Genomic DNA, 11,375 nt, shown 5'->3' with positions numbered 1-11,375 from the left:
TGTAGACCAGGCTGCCCTCGAACTCAGAAATCCACCTGCCTCTGCCTCCCAAGTGCTGGGATTAAAGGCGTGCGCCACCACCGCCCTGCAGAATGGGCTAAATGATAGTTAATTTGGTGATGTTTCAGTCCTAGTGGAAGGCCTATGGTGGGTACACTTGATGAGTTCTACCTAATAACACTGCTACTCTCACTCTTGTCTTCTTATGTTCTTAACACCTAGCACCATTTAAGGCATCAGGAATTTCATTTCATGTAGTAGCTAGCAGAGGATCCTGCAGATCACAGTGACTTACCTTCTCATGCTGCGTGGTTTTCATGGTGTGTGCAGCTCTGGGCCTGAGGGTAATGATGGGACTTTGGAACAGTTTAGTCATCATTTCTGAGGGGCTGCACCATAGTGAAGCACACTGCTTCACTCCTGTTCTGTTTTGTGTTTTTTCCACGTGTAAATTTTATGAGGATGAATCTCAGATACTTTGTTTATTCTTATTTTCTCTGCAGCTAAAATGGTTTTTTATTTTTGGGGGGCATATATTAGCTGTGAAAGAAATCTTGATAATTCTGAATCTTTGCTAGTTCCTTTTTCTTTCTCCTCACTTGAGGAAATGAAAGACTTCCATCTCATGACCCAAAAGGTGTGCGTGTTTGTACGTATTCGTGCTTGCAGGCACACACATCTGTGTTTGCCTATTATGCCAAAGGCACAGTGCTAGATGCAGGCATATTCAATTGACAGTACAGAGGATGGGGGCAGGCATGAAGTGCATGCTTATAATAATAAGTTTTTGGTAAGTGTTACAAAAGGGAGGACTAAGCTCCTAGGAGAGAGAATAATAAGAGTAACCTATAATTTAAACCAGGAGTTTGGGATACCTGTTTTGGAGACATGATATTTAGAACTAAGACTTGGTGCAGGCAGGTAAAGGCACTTGCTACCTAACATCCAGAACTCAACAAGTTATCATCTCACCTCTACATGAGCCATGGCACTCCACTCTCCCCAATAAAACAAATAAATGTAAAACATATAAATCAAGAGATAAAATGGAGATTTGAAACATGAGTAGAATATAGGGTAGAAGAAGCCTAGATTTTGAGGCCATGAACATGAAGTCCAGAAGTATAAAATATAAAATAAATGGATGCTATATTCTATAAAGAAAAATGTAAAACTGAGAGGAATAAAAAGGAAATAGTTAAAAAGAAACGAGCTTAAGAAATTGGCTGAAGACTAGGATATACAAAGGATTAGTTGTTCTCTTAAGAGCAGCTGGCAGCTTGGTAGCCACCTAAATTTTGCTGTAACATGATTAGATCTGTATTTTAAAAGTTAACTCTGGCAGTTATGTGAAGACTGTATTATTTTAGCCCCAGAGGAGATGAGTAGTCCAGTTTGGAAGTCAGCAGAATAATCAGGTGATAAGAGTGAGGAGGGTCTTGTGGTCCATTTTGGAGGAGAGCTGCAAATGCTGTGGGCGCCTAAGGGATTAGGGAGGGAGTGATTCTTAGGGAGCTGAGGTCATTTGTCAAGTTTGTGGGTAAAGAGAAATGGGACAGGCTTCATGAAGCACTTAGTTGGCGTGCGGCAAGCAGGTTATGCTGAGGTAGACAACATGTTGACTCTGAGGTAGCAGGTGCAGTCGTAGCACTGGATGTAGTGTTCTAGTCTAATAGTCATAGTTTTGGATCCTCACAGGTTTCTGGATCCTCAAAGTCCAAATTTGTTTTTATCGTCTTTCAACAGCAAAACTTGATCTGAATCTGTATGGAGCTGTTTATAATTTCAGCTTAAACTGAATGTACATGCTTTTGCTGCAAATATTATCCTGCACAAGATTATACTGGTAAAAGTATAAAATATGGTATATTTTTATAGTACCTTGTGTATTTATTTTAAAAAGAAAAAAATTCTAAAATATACCTGGCTCCAAAGATTTTGAGTAAGAGATTATAATTTGAGCCTTTATACAATAGTGTGAGTTCACAAAACCATGATGACATCATGCTTGGTTTGCACGGGGTCCTTGAGAACTTGATGGAGGAAGAGAAGCTGAAACCCAAGTAAAAGCCCGAGAAAAAGAAAAGTCGGATGTGTTATGTCAGCAAAGCCACTGATCATGAGTGCAGAGGGGTTCCATCAGTTGGGTTACATGGAAAAAAATGATGCTTCCACAAGAAGGCTTTACTTGTATTAAATGAGATTTCTAAAATAGTGAAATTTCTGTTGTGAAGAAGACTGTTACAGACTAGAGCAGATACTGTTTTGTCTTTTAAATTATTAAGAACATGTATTTATTATAAGGTAGTTATTATTGAATGGTTAATTTTTTACTTCTAATTAAAATGCTTTCCGTTAATTATTTAAATTAGCATAGGAATTAAAAGCTGTTCAGTATTTTTTATTGTATTGGTGTTACTTAATATTTTTTAAATCAAATAAATATTTTATGAGAGTTTCACCTGCATAGGCCAGAAGAAGGTATCAAGACCCCCTGGAGCTGAAGTTACAGGCAGTTGTGAGCTGGCCTGTAGGTGCTGAGAATTGAATATGGGTCTTCTGGAGTAGCAGCCAGTGCTCTTACTCACTGAGCCATCTCTCTACCCACTAAATTTTTTAAAATTTAAGTTTGTGTGTAGGGCACTGAACAGCTCGATGGAATGGAATGTCTCCTGCCACTTTGTGGGATTCAGGATCTAACTAAGACCTGCAATTTTATGAACACACACACACACACACACACACACACACACACACACACACACACACACACTGTTTTGTTTGTGCTTGTTTTTTAGATTCTGTTAGGTCAAACTGACCTCCAACTTGTGATCTTGCCTCAGTCTCTTGAGTGCTGGAATTATATAGGCTGGTATGATCATGCCTCATTTTGATGTTATTCACCCCCCCCCCCCCGAAAATCTAGGTTTCACTATGTAGCCCTAGGTCACTAGGAACTCACTATATAGACCAGGCTGACATTGAACTGACAAGAGATTCATCTGTCTTTGCCACCCTAGTGCTTGGATTAATGGTATATGCCAACACATCATGTACCATTTGTGGGATACCATATGACATTTTTAAAATGTTAATATTTTAAAAGCATTCCTTACCTTTTTCTGTTTTCTCATTGAATTTTTTCAAAAAGCATTTTAATTATTTACTCTGCCATTTGCAAATGGACATTAATTTGCTTGAACAGATGTGAGCCACACTACTTGTGAAGAGAGAGATATGTTTAATAATTCTTGCTAGCGTGTATATTCCCTCTTACATTTTTCTGTGTCTTTTCTCTTTTTGATGATGCTCATGTGGTTCCTACTTATATACATGGAAACACACTACCTAGTATTGTTTTTATTTTTTCTCAAGATTTATTGTTTTTAATTATGTAATATTTGCCAATAGAGACCAGAAGAGGGTATTGGATCCCCTGGAGCCAGAGTTACAGGCAGTTTTAACTGCTGAACCACTTATTGAATCCCTGTGTATCACAGGCTGGCCTCAAATGCCTGGCTTTCTTCTTTAGCCTCTCAGCTGTAAGCTGCTACATGCCACTAAAATGGGTTCCCATTACTTCTTTCCTTTTTTTCATTTTTGAAGAAACCTCTATGTGTGTATGAATGTATGTTTGGTGAGTGTGTGTCATGTGTGTGGGTATGTCTTAAGCCAGAAGAGGGTTTTAGGTCTTCTGAAGTAATAGTCAATAATTTTGAGTACTAACATTAGTTAGCAATGTGCCTTTTCTATTCTAAAAGAAAACCCCGGAATCTCAGGATTGTGTTTGATGTGCAGCTTGATCTTCATGCCTGTTTCCGCACAACTGGAGCGGAGGGGGGAGGCTTACCTGGACATTGTTGCCTGCCTGTGGGTCCCGTTCCCTAATTGGACTGCCCTGTCTGGCCTCAGTGGGAGAGGATGGACCTAGTCCTATAGTGACTTGAGGTGCCAGAGTGGGTTGATACCAAGGCGCGAACCCCTCCCCCTTCTAAGAGGTGAAGGTGAAGGGTCGTGTGAGGGAGGACTGGGAAGAGAGGAGGGACTATGATTGGGATGTAAAGTGAATAAATAAGCTTATGGTTAAAAGGTTAAAGGAAAAAAAAAGGGCTGGTGAGATGGCTCAGTAGGTAATAGCACCCGACTGCTCTTCAGAAGGTCCAGAGTTCAAATCCCAGCAACCACATGGTGGCTCACAACCATCCGTAACAAGATCTGACGCCCTCTTCTGGAGTGTCTGAAGACAGCTACAGTGTACTTAAATATAATAAATAAATAAATCTTTAAAAAAAAAAAAAAGAAAAAAAAAAGGAATTGTATCTGAACTACACATTGAGTTAAATGTGGATTCATGATTCAAGATACTTCTGATTGGGGTCCAGGAGAGATGGCTCAGTGGTTAAGAGCACTGGCTGCTTTTCAGAGGACCTGGGTTCAAGTCTCAGCACCCACCAACATGTCAGCTCACAACTATCTATAACTCTTTCTTTTTTTTATTTTAAACATTTATTTATTATTATATGTAAGTTCATTGTAGCTGTCTTCAGACACACCAGAAGAGGGCGTCAGATTCCATTACGGGTGGTTTTGAGCCACCATGTGGTTGCTGGGATTTGAACTCAGGACCTTTGGAAGAGCAGTCACTGAGCCATCTCTCCAGCCCTATCTATAACTCCTGTTCCAGGGGATCCGACACCTCTTTTGGCCTTTTAAGGCACAGCAGGCACATGGTGCACAGATATATAAGCAGGCAAAACACTCATACACAAAAAATAAAAATGATACTTCTGAGTAGTTCAAAACATACCTTATTTGGTAAAACTGTTTTAAAAAGGAATGAAAACACACTTTCTTTGGAAGAAGGGAGTCATCCATTTGAAATTAACTATATGGGCCAGCTTTACTATATTTGGTTGTATTTGTTTATGATAAAATATTTTGTTAATTTCTGACATTTAAGCTAAGGCCCATTTTTTAAAAGTATTTTTTATTAGATGTATTTATTTTATGAAGTATTTTGCCTGCATGTATGTATGTGTACCATGTACATGGTGCCTGCAGAGGTGAAAAGGAGGAACAGATCTCCTGGAGTTAGGGATGATTGTGAACCATCATGTGTGTGCTGGGAACTGAACCCTAGTCTACTGCAAGGTGATCCAGTGCTCTTGTAGAGCACCCTCCCAGTCAGCCTATGGGCTGTTCCTCAAGGCTCTCCTCCTCCTTTAAAGGCTTTAGTATAGAATAGAGTTTATTCAGGGGGTAGGGAGGGGAGTTAAGAGGGTAATGGAGGCAGAGAGAGAGTAGGGGAGAAGCTGGCCATGAGCACATGAAGAGAGGGGGAAGGGAATGGGGTAGGGCGAGGGGACAGAGCAGGAGCAAGAAGGAAGAGCAAGTGAGCAAGAGTAAAGGTTTGGTTTTATTTATGTGTGTTCTGTGTGTACATTGGTGTTTGCTGAAATACGAGTCTCATATCCTCTGGAACTAGAGTTACAGACTGATAAGTCATCTGACTTGGATGCGGGAAACTGAACTTGGGCCCTCTGCAAAAGTTAGATGTGCTCTTCAGCACTGAATCATCTATAGCTTGGATGTTCTTCAATTCTTAAAGATAGTTCAGGACCTTGAAATAGATATGTTATTAGCTTAGTCAGGATGAATCACTTTATTTGTCATTCTCATCAATAAGGTTGAAGTTTGGGAATTGTTAGTACAGTTCTTCTAACATAGTTTCCCCTTTATTGATATATTTTTAACTGATTCACACAAACTAGATAATCTTATTAATGATTTTTTATTAGGTAACTCAGTGCTAATAAATTGGACATTAATATGAGGAGAGATAATTTAATTTAGTTTGGTAACAACAACAACAAAAAAAGATCTCTGCAGTAGAACTAACAGTTGTATTTTAGGGAAGGAGAAAACACTCAAAGGTTGTGAGGTTGAAGTTTAGAAAATGCTGGGATAAACAAAGTCAAACAGACTGCAGTATTTCAGTATTGCTTGAGTTTTGACCATGAGTTTTACAAAGCAAGAGCTAGCAGTAGTATAACTGGGAAAGTTTCCTTCCCAATGGTGTCCCAGCCTGTCATGCTCCCCAGGCATCCTGGAGACCCATGTCTGGTGTGCGTTGTCCTCCCCAGCCCAGTGCATTCCCACTTTCCATGGAGAACTGTTGAGGTACAGAACTTTTCAGAAGTTGGACAGGCATGTTGAGACTCTGGCCAGGTTGTAGACTTGAGAATTAAATGGTTAGGTTTTGCTAGCATCAGTCTTAAGCTTTGGAAACTTTTCTCTGCTTTTTGAAACACTGTTATCTTATGGGTCTCCTCAATTTTTTAAAACCCTGATTGTAGAGTTTAACTTGTACTATCTTTAGACTCTGGAAAAGTTTATATTTGCCTAAGGAAATGGAATAGCAAAAAGTTATTAGATTCATTTGTCTAGAAGTGTTTCAAACATGGTGTTCATTAGTTTAATTTAGTTACCTATATTAAAATGGTTTCTAAAACTCTTGATTCCAGAATTTATGTTTGTATGTGTTTATATATATTTTATAATCAAAACTTTTATATTTCAAACCCAGAAATTTCAAGACATTGAAGAAACTCATCTCATTCATATAAAGGAAATTATAGAATCCTTGTCAAAAGCTATAAAGGAAATTCATTTACAGATAGGCCAGGTAAATTTTTTGCTTTATGTTGAAGTGGTTTATGAAATTTTTATGTTCACTTATAGCTTTTTATTGTCTTTTTATCGCTTCGTTTGGAAATCATACATATAATAATTGTTTCAGATGAAAAATAAGTATTTACATTTTTTATTGATTGCCAAACATGATATTTTTTCATAGGTGGTTATAAACCACCAAGTGGTTGCTGGGAATTGAACTTCGAACTTCTGGAAGAGCAGCCTCTGAACCATCTTACCTGTCTCCATTATTTGATTTTGTTTTTAATTTTATTTATTTAATGTATGAGTACTCTGATCCTCAGGCCAGAAGAGGTCATCAAATCCCTTTATAGATGATAGTGAGCCACCATGTGGTTGTTGGGACTTGAACTCAGGATCTCTGGTAGAGCAGTCAGTGCTCTTCTTAACCGCTGAGTCAACTCACCAGCCCATCCTATTAGCTGTTTCTTTGAGACAGGGTTTCTCTATGTAGCTCTGGCTGTCCTGGAACTCATTCTGTAGACCAGAGCAGCCTCAAACTCAGAAATCCTCTGGCCTCTGCCTTCCAAGTGCTGGGATTAAAGGTGTGCAATGATGGGCTGGTGAGATGGCTCAGTGAGTAAGAGCACCCGACTGCTCTTCCGAAGGTCTGGAGTTCAAATCCCAGCAACTACATGGTGGCTCATAACCATCTGTAACAAGATCTGACTCCCTCTTCTGGAGTGTCTGAAGACAGCTACAGTGTACTTACATATAATAAATAAATAAATCTTTAAAAAAAAAGTGTTTAAAGGTGTATGATGACCATTTATTATTTTTAAGATATATTTTTATTGAATTTTTTAAAAAATTGCATGTGGATATATACACATGACTGAAGGTGCTCAGAGGTGAGAGGTATCAGATTCTTCTGGAGTGGAGCTCCTGGCTTCTCTGAGTGACTTGAGTGGATGATGGGGACTGAACTTGGGTCCTCTGGAAGAACAATCATTAAGCCATCTCTCCAGCCTCAATTTCAATTGTTTTAAAGTAACCAAGTACTGTATAATTATGCAGTTACTATATAACTATACTTATCAATATTACTACATAGCTAACTATATAGTATATATTAAATATCTGTTTCTTAAATAGTTGTATACATCTAAATATTAACTGTATAGTCTTCATTAATTGAACATTACCAACTTCTAAACACTTCTCTTTTCAAGTTTTAATACTTGAAAAGGTTAGAGCAGAAACTTTAGTAACTAGACAATTTAAATGTGGAAGTGTTCAGAGTGTGTTTAATGATAATTCAGGGTGTATTGCAGTAAGGAGAAATACAAAATGCCTTTTTGTTTGTTATTAAAATGTAAATATTGTCTTTATAAGTTCTATTTATCATAATAATTTTGTCTCTAGAAAAATCGAAAGTGGCAGTAATCAGTTGCCTCTAAGGCTACGGGGTGAAGAAGGTAATCAGAAGCTGGTCCCCAGAAATCTGTCACAGAGTTAGGAAACAGCATGGACGGTTAAACAGAAATCTGTAACTCTTTAAATTGCTTTGTAGTAGGTTTCTGAATTAAGGTAAGAATGTTATTAACAAAAGAAAATTCTCTTTATTTTTTAATAGGTTCATGAAGAATTTATAAATAATATGACTAATACTACAATTGAAAGTTTGATTCAGAAATTTGCTGAGTCAAAAGGCACAGGGAAGGAAAGACCTGGTAAGATAAACTACAAGGGAACAGATAGTGACCTTGTTTTTATTTTTTTACTGTTTTATTTATTTCAATTTCAAATTTATTTTTTATTTTTTATTTATTTATTTATTTTTTTTTGAGACAGGGTTTCTCTGTATAGCCCTGACTGTCCTGGAACTCACTCTGTAGACCAGGCTGGCCTCGAACTCAGAAATCCGCCTGCCTCTGCCTCCCAAGTGCTGGGATTAAAGGCGTGCGCCATGTTGTCCCCCTTCCCGGTCTCCCCTCCCCTTTGCCTCACCCCAGCCACTCCCGCCTTACCCCTCTAGCATCCCCCTTCGCTAGGGCAACAAGCCTCCACAGGACCAAGCACCTCCTCTCCCATTGATGCTGGATAAGGCAACCCTTATTTTTTAAGACAGAGTCTTACTATGTCGCATAGACTGGCTCCTGATCTCCTGGCCTTAGTGTCCTGCATTCTTTATAAAGATTTGTATTTGAATGTATGCATATGATGGGTAATACTTTATGCCACATATTTGCCCTGAATAACATTTTTAAACTGTAAAATGGAGTCAAACTTAAAAATGAGTCATGCTAGTTTGGTTTGTTTGTTTGTTTGAGATTTATTTTGTATTTATGAGTGTTTTGCATACGTGTCTATATGTATCTCATGTGCATGCCTGGTACCTGAAGGGACCAAAGAGGATATCAAATCCCCTGAAATTGGAGTTATGCATGGTTGTGAGCCTCCATATGGGTGCTGGGAATTCAAGATGAGTTAGGTCTTCTAAACCACTGAGCCCTCTCTCCAGCCTCTAAGTTAAGGCATTTGTCATAGTCTTTTAGTTAATCATTTAGTTCCTTAAAATGGTTACATAACCTTTACTAAGTGAATCTATCTTCAGTTTGTCTAGATTTCTGAAAGGAAAGTTAACTACAGATACAGAAGGCCTGTTTAATAAAGAAAGACTGGGATAAAATATTGATCCTTTAGCACTAAGACCAATATAGAACCTTCCTTAAAGTGTAATGCCTTTTCTCTTCTCATTCTCATACATTTCTAGGGAATGTTTTTATTGAGTGATAACTGCTAAGCATTAGGAATGCACCAATGATTGAGTGAGTGTAGGAGTCCTGCTTTCCGCTTTTGTGACTAAATGATCCCAGATTCTACATTCTACCTCGTTTGCTCTCTATTTTTTCTATTCTTTCTCTTTTTTTCTTTTCCTTTTCCCTGCCTTTCTCCCCACATACACCCCCCCCCCCCCCAACCAGGGTCTTGTTATGTGGCCCTGGTTGCCTGGTACTCAGTATGTAGACCGTGCTCACAGTGTTTTTGCTTCTGCCTCCTGAGTACTATGATAAAAGTCATGTGCTACCATGCATGACTTCTACATTCTACTTTTTAAAAAAGGTATATTGTATGTTTCAACTTTTTGAGACAGGGGCTGTCTCTTATGTAGCTCTAGCTGTTCTTGAACTCTGTCCCTGCTTCTCAAGTGCTGGGATTAAAGGTATGGACCTCTATACCTGGACCCATATCTTAACTTTTATTGAGCTTATTATAAAATTGGAAGTAGTAAGTAGCCATTATCTCTCTTATTAGTTAATATATTTATAGTCTTCCATACTTCCTTACTTTGTTTATTATGTATATAGTATGTAAGAAATATATTTCACAGGTAAAAATAATTCAGCCAAATGAAACTATAGTATAGAACTCAGAAACGTAGGTAAATGATAGAAGAAAAGTTTGGGAATCGGTTTTCTTCATTATATTACAGAAGTAAGACTTGAAGCCCAAGTCATTTAAAATTTCTTTTTCCCCAAATCTCATTAATTTTTAAATGTTACTAATTGAATTATATGGTATTTCTTTCTCAGACCTTTCTGGCTTTTTCAACCTACCTGATTAATTTGTAGTTTCCTTATACTGGCTAAGGAGATACTTCTTACCAGGCCCCTTTAGAACTTTATACCATGAATGTTTGACTATGCAGTTAACAGTTAATTGGGCAGTGGTGGTGCATGCCTTTAATCCCAGCACTCCGGGAGGCAGAATTAGGTAAGCCAGTCTGGTTTACAGAGCAAGTTTCAGGATAGCAAAGGCTACACAGTGAAACCTTGTCCCAATAAAACAAAACAACCCTTAGAGTTGTGCTACACATAAATCTTTAAATGGTAAGATTAGATTGAAGTGGATGAATTTATTTGCAGAAAAATCTTCATTATGTGTTCATAGTCTTAAGTAAGTTGCTAAAGACCAATGTGCATCTGCGAAGTGACTGTAGTACACAAGATGCAGAAGCAGGTATGCACTCAGTATTCAGTGTGACTCTCTGAAGTGTGGACTGGCATTTTAGTTTTACAGTTGGGCTGAGAAGCTAAAGGTATGCCTGTGTGAATATATGACAGAACTGGGTTTCAGTGCCAGGATTCTTGATCTCAAGGCCAGTTAGGAAAAATTTGGAGCAGACCTAGTTATAGATAGAGTGAAGATGGAGAGATATCCAGGTAGAGGTTTTATCTTTGTATTCTTGCTGTGATGTCAGACTGTCGTTTTCCCAAGTGTTACCATTGTTGGGAAGTTGGGCACGGTGTTCCAGAGATCTTCCTATATTGTTTTTTAGAACTATATAAAATATAATATGTATTTATATTTTATATATAATACATGTATAATATATATAACAAACATATATACATAGTATATACAACATATTTGTAAATATAATTTATAATTATATTCTATATGTACAGTTATATAAAAATTTTCTGAAAATTTAGTTGAAGTCAGGGTACTTGAATTAAAACCTGAACCTAAACTTACAAGCAGTATTTTATTCCTTAAGTCACAGATAATCCAGAATACTATGTTTAAAAAAAAAAATCAGCTTAAAGTGGCTTATCTTCAGACATTAAATCAGAGAATAGTTGGAATATTAGAAAGCTGTGCCAGCAGCCTCTAGGAATATTACCTTTACCATTCTCAGCTTTTTTTTTTTTTTT

General features: G+C 37.7%; 1 protein-coding gene across 1 annotated transcript in view; it reads left to right on the top strand.

The window, feature by feature from the left end:
* Positions 1–11,375, top strand: part of Fcho2 (FCH domain only 2) — a 97,645-nt gene that overhangs the window by 33,123 nt on the left and 53,147 nt on the right. The window contains exons 7-8 of the mRNA XM_021208205.2: positions 6,587–6,685; positions 8,291–8,387. Coding sequence (XP_021063864.1) covers positions 6,587–6,685; positions 8,291–8,387 — 196 coding nt within the window. The remainder of the gene's footprint in view (positions 1–6,586; positions 6,686–8,290; positions 8,388–11,375) is intronic.

This window comes from Mus pahari, chromosome 11 (assembly GCF_900095145.1).
Source record: "Mus pahari chromosome 11, PAHARI_EIJ_v1.1, whole genome shotgun sequence".
Lineage (NCBI taxonomy): Eukaryota > Metazoa > Chordata > Mammalia > Rodentia > Muridae > Mus > Mus pahari.
Note: the sequence above shows the minus strand (reverse complement) of the source record. Positions and strands in the feature narration are given on the sequence as shown.